The sequence below is a fragment of the Podarcis raffonei genome, chromosome 14, assembly GCF_027172205.1.
Source record: "Podarcis raffonei isolate rPodRaf1 chromosome 14, rPodRaf1.pri, whole genome shotgun sequence".
In the NCBI taxonomy this organism is placed as follows: domain Eukaryota; kingdom Metazoa; phylum Chordata; class Lepidosauria; order Squamata; family Lacertidae; genus Podarcis; species Podarcis raffonei.
The window spans coordinates 34592847-34612338 of NC_070615.1; the positions used below are offsets into that span (position 1 = coordinate 34592847).

A 19492-nucleotide genomic window follows, 5' to 3' on the forward strand; every position below is an offset into this window, starting at 1 on the left:
CATAAGGACTTCTAAGGGTCCACTTTCCCTGGCTCTATATAGTGCTTTTGCAGGCAGCTGGCATCCTCCCAGGCCAGACACCTGCAAGCCAGATGGAAATGCTGTCGGTCTACAAATCCACATCCGTAATTCTAAACACGCTGTCAGGATCAGGGCGGAAGGAAATGGCAACTGCTTTGCATTTCCGATGCTTTGTTTTGTTCCTTGTTTTTATTATGTGCTTGGTGGTTTTATATTATGTTTTATATTTCGTTTCTATTGCATACTGTATGCTGCATATATATATATATATATATATATATATATATATATATATATATATATATGAAACAGTAAAATAAAAACAGCAGCAGTTCCAAAGTCTCTGGGGAAAACTTCCTTGTTTCACTTCTGGACTTGTAGCTGCTGTTGGTGGGAAAATGGTATGTGGATTTCCCTAAGAAAGTGGAACCTGAGCAGGTCAGCCCTGGTTGTTTATGGAACACAAGATGATTCCTGTTGAAACACACCATAAGTTTGTCTTATTGAAAAGTGAGGAATCTTAGGTCGGGGGGGTATCAAACATAGCCCTCAAGGCCTCTCAAACTGGCCCTCTGAACTCTCCCCACACCCCCTCATTGTCCCTTCTCTGTGCCCTACTTAAGTCCCTTTTGCTTATTATTATTATTATTTGATTTTATACACCGCCCCATATCCAGAGGTCTCAGGGCAGTCCACAGAACAAAATCAAAAGTTAAAACCACAAAATACATAATAAAAATAAAAACACCAACCCATAACCCCTCCCAAAAAACCCCCCACATTTTAAAAGGGCATAGGATGTCAGTCAAATCAACCAAAGGCCTGGTGAAAAAGGAATGTTTTTGCCTGGCGCCTAAAGGTGTATAATGAAGGCACCAGGCGAACGTCCCTGGGGAGAGCATTCCACAGACAGGGAGCCACTACAGAGAAGGCCCCGTTCTCGTGTTGCCACCCTCCAGACCTCTCGAGGAGGAGGCACACAAAGGAGAGAGAGAGAGAGAGAGAGAGAGAGAGAGAGAGAGAGAGTCTAGAAATATCTGATTTTTGCAATGTATTTTACTGTCTAAATGTGAGAATAACATCTCCAACATATTTGTCTTTGACCACACCTACCACTGCCAAGGATGCGGGTGGCGCTGTGTGTTAAACCACAGAGCCTAGGACTTGCCGATCAGAAGGTTGGCAGTTCGAATCCCTGCGATGCGGTGAGCTCCCGTTGCTCGGTCCCTGCTCCTGCCAACCTAGCAGTTTGAAAGCACGTCAAAGTGCAAGTAGATAAATAGGTACCGCTCCGGCGGGAAGATAAACGGCTTTTCCGTGTGCTGCTCTGGTTCGCCAGAAGCAGCTTAGTCATGCTGGCCACATGACCCGGAAGCTGTACGCCAGCTCCCTTGGTCAATAAAGCAAGATGAGCGCCGCAACCCCAGAGTCGGCCACAACTGGACCTAATGGTCAGGGGTCCCTTTGCCAAGTGATGCCCCAAAAGGTTGCCTGTGACAGAACATGATCTTAAAGGCTAAAAAAATACAACTTTCTCCATCCCTGATCTAGCCTAACATTCTGTTCCCAAATGTTGCCAGGCAACTGCCTCTTGGAAGCCTGAAAGCAAGATGTGTAGGCAACAGTATTGTTATTATTTTATTGCATTTATTTCCTACCTTTCTTCCATCATGGAAGTTATCCCATCCAGGAACGGACCAGACTTAGGCCTGCTTAGGCATCTGAAACCTGCAGTGCTTTTGCCTGCATTCATACCATTGCCTGGGATCAGCCACTGTCTCTCTATGCCCAAAGTTTTTACTGTGTACACACCATACATTTAAAGCCTGTGACTCCACCCCCAATAACCACAGTAACTGTAGTTTACCCCTCACAAAACTACAGTTCCCAGTACTCGTAAACTACAGCTCCCAGGATTCTTTGGGGGAAATAAGATGCTTTAAATGTATTGTGTGTACTAAAGAAGGGGGAGAATATGGCTTCAGTTTGCATTTAAAGGTGAATCTATGAAATCTGCACTTTCTGAAACAATATGAGAACCGAAGCACAGCCATCCTTTGAAATTTGCAGTTCTTTGAATTTCACAGTGCACAGCCAACCCATCTATTTAAAAAAATGCATACATATGGAGAAACTGTGCATAAAAACACATATATTAATTAAAATGGCACAGAAGGATGCATGGCTTACAGCCATCAGTCAAAAGTGCATATTGGGAGAGAAACCTGCGCTGAAATGCTGATGAGCTTCCACAAGGAAACTTTCTTCAAAGTAAGATTTGCAGATTGCTGCAGAAATGAAGACCGGGGGGTGGAAATGAGAAACTGGGAGACCCAAAATGGGCAGATCCTTCCACACCCAGTGCATACACAGCCTTGGCAAAAGTTGCATGAACTTTCTGGTGGGTGCAGGATTTCTTTAGTTTCCCACTAAGTGGCCACAAGCAACCACCACACGTGTCTGGGATTAAGGGGCAAGGCTTTCTGGGCAGAAACCGTAAAAGAAGAACTGAGCCTTCTCCTCTCTCTCTTTCCTTCTTTCTTTGAGATGATGAAGCTCTGGCAAGCTTCCTCCTCCTCCTCCCCAGGCACCAGCTGCTGTTGGTGTGAGGGGTCCCTTTCCCCTGGAACTTGCCGTTGTTTGTGGAAAAGCTTCAAGGCACTGACAGCTTGAGGGCTCTCTGCCATCTCCACTTGGCTACGGAGTCGTGCGCTGTGTGTGTGTGCGTGCGTGTTTTCATTCTTGCCGAATTATTTTCTTCCCGCTGCGCACAACCGGACTGACTGGATTCGGCCTGGGTCGTCTGCTGCTGTGGAAACCAGCCGTAAGGGCCAAGCGAGTGGCGGGTGAGGAGCTGAACTAGCGCCTGTCCTGCTGGAAGTTGGCGAGAAGGAACCTTGTTGATTCAGACTGTTTGCATCTCCGTTCGGGGAGGATAAGGAATAATAGCATGCAAAACTTCAAGGGAAAATAGTGTGTGTTGCAATTGCCCTGGTTGACTGGCAGCAGTCCTGGTTTTTCTGGGACCAGATCCTGGTAAACAACTGGATAGTTAACATCATAGAATCATAGAATTGTAGAGTCAGAATGGATCCTGAGGATCATCTAATACAGGAATATGCATCTATCCCATAGGGGGATCGAACCTGCAACCTGGGCACTATCAACACCATGCTCTAACCAACTGAGCCATGTACCAGTTATAAATTACAGTCATACCTCGGGTTGAATGTGCTTCAGGTTGAGCGCTTTTGGGTTGCGCTCTGTGGCAGCCCAGAAGTAACAGAACATGTTACTTCCAGGTTTCGCCACTCGCGCATGCGCAGACGCTCAAAATGACATCACACGCATGCGTGGAAGCAGCAAAACACGACCTGCGCACGCGCAGACGCACCGTCATGTCTTATGTGGGCATGTTCTATTCAGGGTGTGAACGGGGCTCCGGAACGGATCCTGTTCACATCCCGAGGTACCACTGTAATACCGGTTGCCAGAAATCACAGCAGGGGATAGTACCCTTGTGCTCAGGTTCTGCTGGGATTTCCCAAAGGAAATTACCACTGTGAGAACAGGATGGGCCATTGGCTTGATCCAGCAGGCTCTTCTTATGTCATATGGCCTCATTTCCCCTTTATAGAGATTTTTTTGTGGGTGGGTATTAGTTTGTGCTCACGTTGTCCAGGGTGACCTTTTTCAGGGCTTCAGCCACCCCTTTGAGTCTCCAGAAGTGCCAAATTATATGCAATGCTAAATGTGTCCTTGGGAAACCTGTCAGTTGATTACAGTGATTAAGAAGATGGTTTATGTGTACATACCGATGTAGACGTGTACCTCTACCACGCAGGAGGGTGAGGCCCGCTGCTCCAATCTAGGTACATATGTCAGTATATAAAGTCCCACCCCTTTTGTGCAGTGGGGTTGTCTGAACACTCTTCTGAAGCAGGCCTCCGGTCCACCTAGAACAGCACTGACTCCTCTGACTGATAGCAACTCTCCAAAGCCAGCTGCCTCAGGGATTGCCAGGCTTTTTAGGCTTGTGGGCATGTTTTGATTTTTGAGGAAGTGCCAGGGGCACCCCCCTCGTGTCCCTTTCCTCTGCCCACCCCACAAAGAGAAAGAGAGAGTATGTGCACACTTAACTTTTCCAAGAGGTCTTGGTTGTAGGTAGGATCCAGCAGAATTCATCTGACAGCTCACCCAGACTTCCCTTTGTACCTCATTTCTAAGCACAGATCTGGCTTTTAAAGCTCTGTGTCTAAGCAAGATGGGGGTTTGGGGGGGTCCCTGAAAATAAATTGGTTTTTGCCACAGAATTGGATCAGTCAGTGATTGAATTTTCTGTGGGTTGCCATTTGCTCCAATTTAGCTGTAAAATGCAGGGAATGCACCAGGACAAAGAAAGAAAGAAAACTGTATACGCAAAGCTTTAAAGCGAAGACATGTGCGGAGGAAAAGGATGAGCTGTGAGTCTTTGAAAAGCACATTGAGTGTCACTCTCCCAACTTCCTCCTCCAGCTCTGTGTCCTTTTCAAGGGAAGAGAAGGTGACCCCTCCACGCATCACCTCATGACCAAGGGAGCAGGGAGGGGGGCGTTAGAGAGTGGCCTATGGGGCACCTCTGATCCTTTGAATCATCGGATCCTTCAAACAGGAGATGCCGTGGATTGAAACAGGGACCTTCCCCTGCGCTCTTGCCCTCCCAGCTCTTAACCACCCATCCAGTGTTGCTCAATATGTTTGAGTTGTAACTATTCTGTTGCAAGATTAAACTCGGTTATTTGTGTTTTTTCTTAAGGGAAATGGTTATGCTGAGTTTTCTTAAGACACACCCTGCTTGAGACATGCAAGGCAGACTCTGTTTGTAGAGTAAGGGGGTGGGAGGGGGCAGATTTCAGCATTGTCTATTGGAGAGGGGAAAGCGTCATCTTTAGTGAGAGAATGTGAGGATGTCAGAAGTTGTGCTGAATACTATATAGGTTCAAGAAGAGCCCTGCTGCATGGATCAGGCCAAAGGCCCATCTATTCCAACATCCTCTTCTCCCAGTGGACAACCAGAGGCCTTCGGGAAACTCAAAAGCAGGACATAAGTGCAACAGTGCTCTGTCTGCTTGTGGTTCTCAGGAACTGGAATTCAGAAGCTTAATTCCTCTGTGGTACCATGTGCCAGGACAGAGGAGTATGTGTTTGTTGAGGAGGGAGAGTTAGCAGGAGGGAGGGGGCCCTACACCTGCTGTGAATGCAAGTGCATAATCAGGGTTGTTGTGCAAATGGAAAGCCTCCGATTGGCCAAGAATGCTCATCTGCATTACAAATGCCTCTCTTCCGCTTTGTCTTTTCCACGTGAACAGCGGCTGCAAGGTCATGTACCCAATGAGCACGCATGTATGGCAGTGGGGGCTCAGACCGCTTCGCGGCCAAACTACGCATCATCTTTGCAGTGCAAGCTGCTTCTGCTTCTTCACCCCCCCGCCCCATAAATTTCTAAGCGAGGGGAACCCGGTCCAGATCAGGACCCTAGAATGGTGATGTAGGGGGTGGGGTTCCTAAAGGGACAGAGTTCAGTACTACTTAGAATCATAGAGTTGGAAGGGACCCTGAGGATCTTCTCGTCCAACCCACTACAATGCAGGAATATGCAGCTGTCCCATACCAGAATTGAACCTGAAACCTGGGCATTATCAGCACCAACTGAGCTATCCGGGCTTCAATGCATGTGATGTGGGAGATTGATGATTGGCACTCGAAACAGTTTTTTTCTTCCATTGAAAGCAGCTAGAGGAGTGGGGAGGGGTGGGATCAGTGCCATTTGCTGGGGGAGAGGACCTAACTCCTCCCCCCAGTGCTGTTTTTCCAACTTTGAATCATCCCCCTGAAGAAGCTATAGAAAGGCAGGTACAATATTAATAGCAGCTGTATTCAAATCAGGGAGTCAGCACAGAGGGGACAGGGTTAAACCAGTCTTTCTCAACTGTGGGTCCCAAGATGTTGTTGAACTACAACTCCCATCACTCCTAGCTAGCAAGGCCAGAGCTCAGGGATGATGGGAGTTGTAGTCCAACAACATCTGGGGACCCACAGGTTGAGAACCGCTGGACCATTAAACCCACCCTACTACAGCCTCACAGCTCTGTTTTAAATGGGTTTCCCCCCAGCTGCCTCTGGTGACAGTCTAGTGACAAATTTGCGACATCCCTGGAAGTTTGGCCCAAACATTGCTGTGCTTTAATTGCTGAGAAATGCTGTGCAGATTTCAGGGCGAAGCGGCGTGTTCCTTTCTTCAGTTCCTTCTTCCCCTCACACCCATCCTGTGAGCTCTGCTGAGAAATGCCATCTCACGCTCCGCACAATCTCAGGGCCTGGGCTAGGGGCAGGAAAGCCTTTTCAGTCAAAGGGCCATGTTCCCTTTCCAGCAACCTTCTGAGGGCCGTGTGCTGGTGGCAGTGGATGTGGCCAGAGGCAAAAGGAGCCAGAGTCACAAATGCGAATTCTACCTTTTGTACAGCAGGCTGGTTTCTACACATACTCTCACCTCCCTCGCATCCTTCAACTGTCCCGGTAAAAATGGGACGCCCCATTTTTCCTTGCGAGGGCACGGCAGCCGTTTGAGGCACTGTGATCTCACGTGATTTCCCCCGGAAAAAAAACACCTTTTTTGAGGCAAAATGTCTTGCCGTGCTCTCACAAGAAAAAACAGGAAGATGGTGTCCTGGTTTTTCCCTTTGACGTGTTGGAGGGGATGGATGCTCCCTCCCTATCCTCCATCCTGGCAAGTTCAGGGACACATTTTCAGGCAAACGTAAACACCCAACGAGGGCATGAAGTAAGACCGGCAAAGGGTACAGCCTGGGGGAAAGGGGTATGGGAAGAGTCCCAAGGGCCAGAGAGAGGGTCACCAAGGGCCGTGTTATGCCCCTGGGCCACTGTCCCCCCCCCCATTTCCCATATATCTGTGTGTAGCTTTTAATTTGCAGCTGGAGTTGTGTCTTCCCCATAAAGGGTGCAGGAACTTCTAGCGCAGCGGTTCTCAATCTGTGGGTCCCCAGATGTTGTTGGACTACAACTCCCATCATCCCTGAGCTCTGGCCTTGCTAGCTAGGGGTGATGGGAGTTGTAGTTCAACAACATGTGGGGACCCACAGATTGAGAAAGGCTGTGCGGGTCTGCTTGTCTAGAGAGCGCTCTCTCTCTCTGATCCTGGAGGGGTCGGGGAGAAAATCTCCGCTTGCTCTGCAAGATGCTGCCTCGGCAGAGCTCCCAAACCCCTTGGCTTACTGCCAGCCCCCTGCACAGCCCTGTGGAGATCCCCTCCCTGCCCCCCACCACTGACACCTCCTGGCTACGTATTCCAATCTGTTTGCTGAGCTTCTCTTCCGAGCCCCAGGGTCTGCCTCTGCCGTTGCCAGGGAAGTTGCAGAGCCGTGTGTATTCCTCCACTTCCCCTTTTGGGTCTCTTTCCCAATGAGCATGCTGCAGGGGAAGGGCCCTAGCTCAGAGGGAGAGCACCGGCCTTACATGCGGAAGGTCCCAGGTTCAATCCCCAGCGTCTCCAGGTAGGACTGGGAGAGAGCCCTGCCTGTAACCCTGGATTGCTGCTGCCGGCTTGTGTAGGTAGTATACTAAGCTAGATGGACCAGGGATTTGACTCTGCAGAGGGAAGGGCTGCGGCTGTATGGGAGAGAATCTGCTTTGCATGCAAAGGTCTTAATCCCCGGCGTTGCCAGGTAGGACTGAGACAGACCCCTTTCTGAAATCCTGGGGTGGGAGCACAGCCTGACAGGGCAGGCCATTGGTCTCTAGCTGTTGGAGTCAGAATCCACTACTGGGTCGCAAGAGCAGCACTACCACTGTGCAACGATATGGTAAGCAATTAAGAATTGGCTTTCCATATGGACGTTTGGGGCTAAAAGTGGGCCTGAAAAGGTTGGAGAGTGGCTAGCATAACCAACATTGAGCTAGTTGTAGCAAAGGTCTGACTCAGTAGAGTGAAGATGTCATCACTGCATGGTAGAGCATTTGCTGAAGGTCCCAGTTTCGATCCCTAGGGGCTCCTGGCAGGGCTGGAAGAGATCCCTGCCTTTAACTTTGGAGAGCAATACTGAGCTAGATAGACAATACTGAGCTAGATAGACTTGATCTGACTCAGTATACGGCAGCTTCCTATGTTGCTAGAGAGAAGCGCAGTGGTAGTGTTTTTATTTTGCACACTGGCCCCAGGTTCCGTCTATGGCAGGCATAGGCAAACTCGGCCCTCCAGATGTTTTGGGACTACAACTCCCATCATCCCTAGTTAACAAGACCAGTGATTAGGGATGATGGGAGTCCCAGAACATCTGGAGGGCTGAGTTTGCCTATGCCTGGTCTACAGCATCACCCAGTAGTCCTGGAGAGCTTCTGCCAGTCAGTGTAGACAGCACTAAGCTAGATGTTTATACTAGCTCAGTCAGTAGAGCATGAGACTCTGAATCTTAGGGTTGTGGGTTCAAGCCCCACGTTGGGCAAAAGGTTCCTGCATTGCTGGAAGATGACTCCTTTGGTCCTTTCCAACTCCAGAACATTGCGATTGTGTGTCCTTGGCTGCGGTTGAGGCCCTGCTGCAGTGCAGTTGTCAGGTGGTCTCAAGGCCTTTCCCCCTCACCCCATGGCTAGGGGCAAATAGAGATCCCTTCCTTGCAAAGTTCCCCTGGTAGTTTTGGAGGTTCTCTGGAAGTGAGATAAAAGAAGCAGGGGGACTGCATCCAATTCTAGGCCTACTCAGAGCAGACACATTGAAATCAGTGGAACTGAAACACGATTTGCTCTCTCTCCTCGGGTCTCATGCAAACCTAAGTACTGGAGGTGGTGGGGAAAGAACATAAGAAGATCCTGTTGGATCAGGCCAATGGCTCACCTAGTCCAGCATCCTGTTCTCACAGAAGCCACCCAGATGCCTGTGGGGAACTCTAAAGCAGGACCTGGGCACAGGAGCCCTCTCCCTTCCTCTGATTTCCAGCAACTGGTATTAAGAAGAATTTTTGCCTCTGTCCCTGGAGCAGAGGCTGGTAGCTCTTGGTAGCTGTTTCCTCCCTGAATTTGTGTAATCCTCTTTTAAAGCCATCCAAGTTGGTGGCCATCAATACATGCTCTGTGAAGGACTTTCTTTCGTCTATGCTGAATCTTCTAACATGTAGCTTCATTGGACGTCCACAAGTGTTACAAGAGAGTGAGAAAAACTTTACCCGTTCCTTCATGCCATTTTATATGCCTCTGTCATGTCCCCTCTTACTAGACTTTTCTCTAAACTAAAATGTCCCAAATGCTGCAAACAGACCTTGTAGGGGGGAGAGAATATAAAGAAGAGCCTTGCTGGATACAGACCAAAGTCCAGCGCCCCTGATTCCTATGCTTGCCAACCTGATGCTTTTGGGAAGCGCATGAGAAGGGCAAGAAGGCCTTCTCCAGCTGTTGTTCCCCACTAGCAGGTATTCAGGTATTCAGAGGGGTATTCAGACTACCCCTGAACATGGAGGTTCCCTATTGCCATTGTGTCCAGCAGCCATCAACATGTAGCCTCAACCTCCTCCTCCGTGAATTCGAATCCCTTTGAACAGCATTTCAGCTGGCGGCCATCACCTCGTATTGTGGCCTTGAGTTCCATAGGTGAACATAGGAAGAGTAGGCAGCCCAGGCTCAGCGTTGGGCTCTCTGTCTCCTTGAAAGCTGCACCCCTGCTTCTTTTAGGACAGTGGTTCCCAAACACCGCACAGATGCGCTCACACACATACGGAACACAGGCGGTCTTGTCGGGCCTCTTTATTATTTGCCTGCAATGTGCTGTGTGATGTTTAATTGTATCCATGTTGCTTCTTTTGTTTCTTGCATTGTATTTGTTCTGCCCGGACACTGAGGTCCACGGCCTTCTGGCAGTTCCCTCACTACGAGAAGCCAAGTTACAGGGAACCAGGCAGAGGCCCTTCTCGGTAGTGGCACCCACCCTGTGGAACGCCCTCCTATCAGATGTCAAAGAGAAAAATAACTACCAAACTTTTAGAAGACATCTGAAGGCAGCCCTGTTTAGGGAAGCTTTTAATGTTTAATAGGTTATTGTACTTTAGTGTTTTGTTGGAAGCCGCCCAGAGTAGCTGGGGAAACCCAGCCAGATGGGCTGGGTATAAATAAATAATAATGATAATGATAATGATAATGATAATGATAATAATTAATAAATAATTATTGTTGTTGTTATTATTATTCCAATTTGCGTTGTAGTGCAAAAAAATACAATATGGGAAATAAAAGAAAGCATTTGGAATACAGTTAGAAATAAATGTGAATATTTGCTGTGAACATGCCATGGACTCCCTGAATGAAGCTCACAGACCACTGGTGGCTCACGGACCCCTCTGTTTTGAGGGACTGAGAGAAATAAAGCAGTCTGGTCAGTTAAACTGACTTTCTGTTCTGCGTACAATACTCATTCTCAGAAGTACAGCAGGGCAACCGGATCGAGAAGAAGGGGAAGAGTAAGTCGCGTGGAGGAACTCCTGTCCCACCTGGAGTATCTGGTTCAGGTTTCCCTTCTCTCTTCCACTTTCAGAGAGTAGCCCTGAGCCTCAGCGGAGGAGCATGGAGGAGCAGCCGGCAAGAGAGCAGCTATCCCGGGATGGCCCTTCCGTTAGCACAGGAGACCAGAAGCTCTTTGGCTATGTGGGGATCGAGGCCGTGATGGACCAGATGCGGATCAAGACCATGAAGACCGGCTTCGAATTCAACATCATGGTTGTAGGTGAGTAGCAGGTGCTGTGGGCCACCCTCAGGCTTCGTCCGATGGGAAGGCCTGGCGTGGGGGTGACACAGGGCTTAATTCCTAGAGATACATGCCAGAGCTTCATTCTCCTTAGAAGAGCCTCCCTGTACACTGGAAGTCTTTAAAACACACACACACAAAGAGAGAGAGAGAGAGAGAGAGAGAGAGAGAGAGAGAGAGAGAGAGAGGTGCATATTTAGAAATAATTATCACCCTTTAAATAGAAATGCAATGCATTTCATCCTAGCAGGGAAGACTGTGATCAGGGAACCTTTGCAATTGCTAAGTCTGTGGTCCAGATGCTGTGGATAAGTGACTTGTGGTGTAGTGGTTAAGAGCGGTGGACTCGTAATCTGGTGAACCAGGTTCGCTTCCCCACTCCTCCACATGCAGCTGCTGGGTGACCTTAGGCTAGTCACACTTCTCTGAAGTCTCTCAGCCCCACTCACCTCACAGAGTGTTTGTTGTGGGGGAGGAAGGGAAAGGAGATTGTTAGCCGCTTTAAGACTCCTTTGGGTAGTGATAAAGCGGGATATCAAATCCAAACTCTTCTTCTTCTTCTTCTTCTTCTTCTTCTTCTTCTTCTTCTTCTTCTTCTTCTTCTTCTTCTTCTTCTTCGAGTGCCTGACCTTTAAGGCAGACTTGGACCAGGCAGCATTTCAGGAGGCCTTCAAATAGAGGGCTGTGCTACATAACACAGGACCACAGCCAACCCTCTCTTGACGCCAGGATGTAGGCTGTGTTGTGAACTTCCTCCCCTGGAAGGCTTTTAGAGCATCGCAGGTGTCGAGAGCTCAGGAGGCTGAGTTTGCTCGTAGTTTCCCCTCAGCAGGGGAGAGTGTGGGCAAGGAAATGGAGGCACCGTCTTTCTCCTCTGCCCACGTCATGGTCACCGTCTCCAGGCCTCCCCAGCAAATCTGTTGACACGGCAGAATTTGGCGTCCCTGGAGATGCAACTGGGCAAAGGGCAGGCCAAGTGCCTGCAGCTGTAAAGCTGAGCTCATGTGTGAAAGGATGAATAAAGAAAAGACCAGCATTTGGGAGAAAGCCAGGGGGAGGATAAAAGGGGGGAGAGGACTCTGTCTGGGAATAAGGAGCAGAAGAAATTTGATTCAGCTCGCATTTCAAGGTGAACCCACCTAATTTGCACGTTCCAGAAAGGTATGTGAACCAGAACACAGCCCTCCTTAAAAATGTGCACTTCTCTGAGTCTTACAATGCACAATAATTTTTTTGTTGGCATCCATCTATCTCGAAAGACAATGGAGTATGCCTCTGGGGGTGAAGTTGAACTTTGTGTTTTCAGCACCAAAGTGACTTCCCTGGCACACAAGCCTGGGCAGTATGCATGGAGGCCCTGGGCTCCCTTTTGGCCTTGCTGATGTTGTCCAAAGGAAAGCAGAGCAATACCTTTGGCAGGTATTTGTGTAGGGTTTAGTCCTGGGCCTTGTCTTCTCCCAAAGATGTCCTGCAAGGTTGAGCCCCATCGGCTACCCTCACGTAGTTTGGCCAGCCAGTCAAAGCTGTCTCCCAGGGTGTGGCCGCTGTCACATGTTGACAGCTTCAAGTAAGAGCTAAGTTCTGGGTGGGGTGACCAAAGTTGGACAAACTATCCCAGGAGGAGTACGACGTGTTGCCCACCAGAGGTACTACCCCTCCCCTAACACCCCATACACCCCACGGCCCAGTATAAATCTATCACTATTATTGTGTAAGTGGCTTGTTGCAGAATACACTCACTAAAAATGGATGGAGGGCAGAATCTGGAGAGGACATAGTCAGGCTCCCTTCATAGAAGCTGCTAGTCCCTTTCATTGTGCTACCCCAGAGGCCATGAGTCGCTACCCTCAAATATGGAAGCTTTGAACTACCTTTAGTGTTGCAGCTGGCGTTCTGCAGCGTCCTTTGGGTTAGTGGGGAGGGGGAGACGCTCTGAGGCTTTTTGTGTATTTTTTTTCCCTGGGACTCCTCGCCTGCCGTGCAAACCCTCTAACTCTTTCCTAGCAACCTCGTGCCCTTTCCCACCATCCAGCCTCCTGGAATTCCTTCTCCTTGGCCTCCATGCAGACAAAGGCTTTGTCCAGAGCGCTCCTCCAAAGACACACACACACACACCTTCCACCACAACCCTGCGATGCACTCGGCAATAAATATTTCCAGATCAAAAGCCAGAAGCCAGTACGGAGATGCCAAAAAAGCAAATCCCAAATAAGAAGAATGATTTTGTTTGGGGCCTGAAACATCCTCGAGGGAAGAAAGTCGGGAGGATTATGGGGATAAGATATTTTTTTAAAAAAGAAAAAGAAGAAGATGTGCCGAGCAAATGCTGCAGCACGCAAGATGTCAGATAAATCCCCATCATGGATTTCCCTGTCCAGGAGGAACTGATAGAACAGGTGCAAGGAGACAGACTCTTTCGAGAGATTTTTTTTTTCCAGGAGGACTTCAGCTACAAGACAAATGGGTTTGGCTCTTGGCTGTCTTGCTAAATAGATGGGCCTGAGATGCCAGGGGCTGTAGGCCCTAGTGGATAAGAAGAGAGGGGGTTGGCTAGGAAGAATATATGCCTCGCTCATGAGTTAGGACAGGTGTGCCTCATTCTTTGATCCCACAGAGGATGAGGAAAGGACACACATTCACCCCTGAAACGTCCCCTTGGCTGTGGGCATTTGTCCCATGAATCAGTACAGAAAAATGGCAGATTCCAACTTTCTAAGAATTTCAACTTTTTTAAACGCACACACACACACATTCTTAGGGTTGCAAAAGGAGATGTGGACCTGTGCAGGGAACAGCTATCAAAACCCCAGAAAGTCAGAAAGGGGTTAAAGAGGATTTCCATCATGGCTCCCTGATCTCCTCCCTGACCAACCCCACCGTACTTAACAGAAACAGGGGAACAGGCAAGGCCAGCTCAAGACATTTTGCTGCCTAAAAGACCTTATAGTCATTTCACTGGGCCACCCTCTTTCCCAGGACTGGCCCTAATGTTAGGCAGAGAGAGAGAGGAAGGAAGGGAGGGAGGGAGAGAGAGAGAGAGAGAGAGAGAGAGAGAGAGAAAAGAAAGTTTGCTGCACTGCCTAATAAACACACCTGTCCATTTAAAAGTTCTCCCAAGAAGGGCAAAGTTTCTAAGAGCCAGACCCACCATTCCATCTGTGGGAGAAATGTAGATGAGAAACAACCATGTCCAAAATAAATAAATAAAGATCCACACAATGGAGAGTGGATTTCATGCTCTTTATTCAGCTCATAGTGGTGAGGAGGAATGAATGTTTCCCCAAAGTATCTATTTTATATACATTATTTACACAATGGGCTGCACGTGATTGGCTAATTCCGGAATTCTCCTGTAGGCCAATCAGGTTGTGGATTCACTTCCATCTGGAGCTGGATTGGGTGGCTCCTGCAGACCAATCATACTGCTGCATTGTTCTAGGACCAATCAGACTGCTACATTCTGAATCCTATTGTTCTAGGACCAGTCAGACTGCTGCATTTTGTATCCTATTCAACAGTACATAACACTTGCCAATGGGCAGTCAGTAGCACACCTTGAGGCAGCTCTTGGGCGTGGGTTTGGGAGGTGACTTCCTGGGCCAAACTGGGACCAATGCTCGGCCGAATTAGACTGAATGGCTAAAGTTCCCCACCTCTGAACTACTCTTGCTGGCAGTGACTCTTCAGGGTTTCAGACAAGAGTCTCTCCCAGTCTTAATGTGGAGATGCTGGGAACTGAGAGATGCTCTGCCACAGGGAGCCTCTTCCTTCACCCCCTCTCGGTCCTGATCTTGTCCTTGCCCCATCAGTAGGGCATCAAGGCTGGACGTCTGCCCAAGCGCCCTTCCTGCCGTACCAAAGCAATCCAGCCACGATGGACAATTGAAATAGAGGACCAGGAAAGCAAAAAGCTGTTCCAGCTGTGACTCCTCCGACCCTTTCTGGAGGCTGCACATCTGGTTTCAATCAATCCTGGGAAACTTTTTTTTTCCGTGCGGAGAAGTTTGACATTTTTGAACTTAAAAGGGGTGTGTTTGTGCTTGTGGAGGGGGCAGCATGGGGGTGCAGATTGGAGCTGCCTGTGACAGGGAGAGGAAAGCCCTATCAAGCCAGATAAGCCCTCTCGGGGGAGAGCTTGAAGTAAACAAGAGACAAGGAGAGGCCCAGTCAACATTTGGGTTCTTAAAAGAAGTGAGAGAGACAAAACCAGCAACGCCGTTGTGTTTCATGCATAGTGGATAAAGATGGCTCTCAAACATTTGTAGTAACATTTTACCAAACATTTTAGCATCTTAGGTGTGAACAGCTGAGGTTGGTTGCAGAGTATGCAAGCTTCTGGGTTCCACTGCATCCATCATCAGGCCAACTAATGGGAGATTCTCCTCCCTTTCCCTTCCACTTGATGAAAGATGTTTTGACATCATTCCAGAGCTTCCTTCCTCCTACACAGATATGTGCAATGGAATAACAGAATGATGATGGTGGTGGTGATAAGACATGATGATAAAACCAGCACATTTCAAAGGCAAGGAGCCACAGGGATGAACAGAAAACTGTAAGCTATGGGGCACAGTCTCAGCCAGCCAGGACCTCCAAAAGCAGCTGTGGAGAAATGAGGGATTTGGATCAGGGTCACAGAATGAGGCAGAAGACCCAGCTTTTTGCCGCTGTTAATTTCCTTCAACTTTTGAAGTCGGGGCCATGGCGGAAATCAAGGGTCAAGACTGTTAAGTTGTGGGTAGACATAGCAGACGACACAGCGATTCTTCCAAAGCAGCTCTTTATTTGTAAGCTGGAACAGAACTGACTGAGGAGCTCAGTCAGCCTGCTTATATAGAGCTCCAGAACAATGTAACTGTTGCCATTTTCTAAAACTATCCAATCACTGAACGTCACTTTCGATCCTTCATTTGCATAACTATCTACAGTATCCCCCTGCTTGCCCAGGGTGAGAACTTCAGTACATAACAAAGACATATCAGGGTTTTGGTATGTATTTGAAGGTGTCATCAGGGGGGCAGACAAGATGCCCATTAGACTAGTGTCCGTCAAGTTGTGGCACTCCAGATGCTGGACTCCATCTGATTAGCCCCAGCCAGCATGACCAATGGCAAGGGATTATGGGAGTTGTAGTCCAACAACATCTGGAGGGCACCAGGTTGGCCAAAGTACTCCAAGTTACCTTAGGCCTGCAGCAGGTTTTTCCTGGTACCCAGGTTCTTCTCATGGGTCTTCCTCCAAGGAGGTCTCCCTGGGTTCCTGGCCAGGTGGGATTGTGCCCCATAGTTTACAGTTTTCTGTTCATCCCTGTGGCTCCTTGCCCTTGAAATGTGCCAGTTGAGACTTGTAGGGCAGACGGCAGGGAGACCAACACTAGGTGGAGCCAGAGCCCAAGACAAGCAAGGCCACACCCACGCCAAACATTTAAAGCCGTATGATGCCACCAGGGCTTCCCCCAAAGAATTATGGGAGCTGTAGTTTGTTAAGGGAGCTGAGAGTTGTAAGGAGACTCCTCTGTTCCCCTCAGAGAGCTACAATTTCCAGAGTTTCTGGGGGATTGTTGCTCTGGGAGGGGAATAAGGGTCTCTCATTTCACTGAACTTGGTCTCTTAGCCATCTCTGCTCTAATCCTGCCTCCCTGGAGCAATGAAGAACATGCTTGTTCCATCTTCTCCCGTGTAAGAGCCCTTCCGAGATCTGAAGGCTGCCAATGTATTAGGTTTGGTTTCACAGCCATCTCTTCCTCTCCCCTTTTACCCGCAGGTCAAAGCGGCCTCGGCAAGTCCACCATGGTGAACACGCTCTTCAAATCCAAGGTCAGCCGGAAACCGACAGGCTCCGGTTACGAGGAATGCATTCCCAAGACCTTGCAGCTGCTCTCTGTCACTCGCGGTGAGGACCCTGGCAGAATTATTATTGTTATTACATTTATGTCGCACCTCCCTTCCAAGGAACTCAAGCCAGCATACAAGAATCTCCCCCTTCCCATTTTATCCTCCCAACGACCCTGTGAAGTAGGCTGAGAGTGTGTGACTGGCTCAAGATCATGCAGTGAGCTTCATGGCTGAGTGTGGATTTGAACCCTGGTCTCCCAGTTCCTAGTCCGACACTGTGACCAGTACACCACGCTGCCTCCTCTTTTGCACTTACAGTGTTCTGAGGGAAACATCTGCTTCCCCTTCTCTCCTGTACTTGCCAGCCACAATCCTAATAAACTCATTATTTACCTAGTGTGGCTCCTTTTGTCCTACTATCAGCCCTCATTCCCATAATTTTTTACCTTTTTTTACACTAGGCTAGTTCACATTTCACACTCCCCCTTCTCTGTCCTCCATTGAGGCAAGCAAGAATAACTCTCAGGGTTCAAGGACACGTTCCAGCCTAGCAAAATCACTTGTTTTTGAGGGCCAGATAGTGTTAGAAACTGAGAGATGAAAACTAGGAGCTAAATGGCACCTTAAACCAAGGTTATGGGCACAACAACGGAATGTCTAGGTGCGCTTTTTTAAAACAAGAATACAAACTGAAAATGAATGAACTGCAGCTAAAATATTATGTTCATTTTTCACATGGTCTAGTCCTCATCTTAAGCCTGCAAAACACAAAGCCATACTTCCCCTGCCCACCCCCCTAATATTCTTAAGAGGGTCTCCTCTCCAGTCTTCAGAGAGTGGCTGGAAGTGGGGAGGCAGAAAAAGATCCTCCTTTCCTTCCCGCAGTGGCACTTTTAATCTGAAATCTTAGGCACAGTACAGTGGCACCTTGGTTTACAAACTTAATCCGTTCCGGAAGTCCATTCTTAAACCAAAGCGTTCTTAAACCAAGGTGTGCTTTCCCATAGCAGCGGGGGACTCAATTTACAAATGGAACACACTCAGCAGGAAGCGAAACATTCCAAGGCAGAGTTCACAAACCAAAACACGTACTTCCAGGTTTGCAGCGTTCTTAATTCAAGTTGTTCATAAACTAAGCTGTTCTTAAGCCAAGGGACCACTGTACTACGCCCAGAGCTCAGATACTGTTTGCGTTAAGGAAGCACCTAGAACAATGGGAGTTTTGAATGCTGGGACCAGATGGAAAGGCCTTTGGGGCCACATTTGTCTCCTAGCCCTGAGAACCCCATCTCAGTCTTAGAAGCTCTGCTGAGGGGCAGTGTATAAATATTCTGAGTAAAATGCAATGCAATGAATAAATCAGTCTTTTAGGGAGAGGTAGTAAAGACAAAGTCATTAATAACATCTTACATTGGATTCCCTGGTAATTTTATTGGGCTAGTTAGATCTACAAATAAAACATAAAGACTTAATGTGGAATTTAATAGCAGCTGCTCACATACTTGTGGTGCAAAATGGGGGGGGGGAATAGGTCGCCACCAACAGCGAAAGAATGGCTAACAAAAATTTGGAAAGCACATGAGCTAATGGAATTGATTAGCATGAGAGAAGGGAGACAGGGTCACCTGGCTGTTCTGGTGAGATGAATTGCCGTTCTGTTTAAATTCTATGCCTCCTTTGCATCTGTGCATATAAATTAGCACATGTGCATTTCACGCAAACCTGTCTTCTTATTTTGTAACAACAACAACAACAATAACAAAATTTATTTATACGGTAAGCTATAAAAAGCAAAGGACAAGCAGAAAAACACTCAGTCCGATGTTTTCTAGGCACGGAAGAAGTGGAAGTTTAAAAGAATGAAAGAATGTACATTCTTTCACCTTTGGTGGACGTGCCCAAAGATTAAGGCTTTCTGGGAGATGATCTATAATGAAATGAAAAAGGTATTTAAATATACCTTCCTGAAGAAACCAGAGGCCTTTCTTTTGGGCATAGTCGGCCAATTGGTGTCAAAGAAGGATAGAACTTTCTTTATGTATGCAACAACAGCAGCAAGAATACTTATTGCAAAGTATTGGCAGACACAAGATTTACCCACCCTGGAAGAGTGGCAGATGAAGGTGATGGACTATATGGAATTGGCAGAAATGACTGGCAGAATCCAAGACCAGGGAGAAGAGTTGGTGGAAGAAGATTGGAAGAAATTTAAAGACTACTTGCAGAAATACTGTAAAATTAATGAATGTTAAAACGATGTTGGATTGAAAATAAGTAGTATTGGTAACAAGGTTAATAAGAATATGCAAATATGGATTGATAACGGATGAAAATGCATAGTTATAATAGGTTAAGATTTAGAGTTAAGATAAATGAAAGAGGGCAAAGATTTGCTGAATTGATTATGTAAATGGGAATACAAAAAGGGGAGGTGTGAGGAGGTCAAGGAAACAAGCAAATGAACTTAAAGATATTGAAAAATGGATTTTTTTAAAAAAAAAATTCTTAGCTATTTGTTTTTTGAATTTTGTATTTTTTTCTTTTTTTCTTTTTTTTTCTTTTTCCCTTTTATGTTTTTTTTAGTATGTTAATTACTGTTTTAATTCTTTTTATTCTGTAAACCTATGTTTTTTGTAAAACGCTAATAAATATTCTTTAAAAAAAAAACAAGTGGAAGTTTAGCCGAGCCCAAAGTGTCTGCAGTCAAATTGGACAGGCAAAGCAGAGAAGAATCCTCTCTTACTCCAGGGAGGGAGGGGAAGAGGACATGGGGGGGGGGCGCGGTGAGTCTCTGAGGAGCTCTATGGAAGCTGTGTATGTGAGAGAGACTTCTGTGTTAGAGAAGGCAGGATAA

At 47.5% G+C, this 19492-nt stretch overlaps 1 protein-coding gene across 4 annotated transcripts in view; it reads left to right on the forward strand.

Annotated features, from left to right (window-relative positions):
- Positions 1-19492, forward strand: part of SEPTIN12 (septin 12) — a 74099-nt gene that overhangs the window by 38087 nt on the left and 16520 nt on the right. For all 4 annotated transcript variants that reach the window (XM_053364426.1, XM_053364427.1, XM_053364428.1 and 1 more), the window contains 2 exons: positions 10595-10783; positions 16568-16696. In XM_053364426.1, the coding sequence (XP_053220401.1) occupies positions 10595-10783; positions 16568-16696 (318 nt within the window). The remainder of the gene's footprint in view (positions 1-10594; positions 10784-16567; positions 16697-19492) is intronic.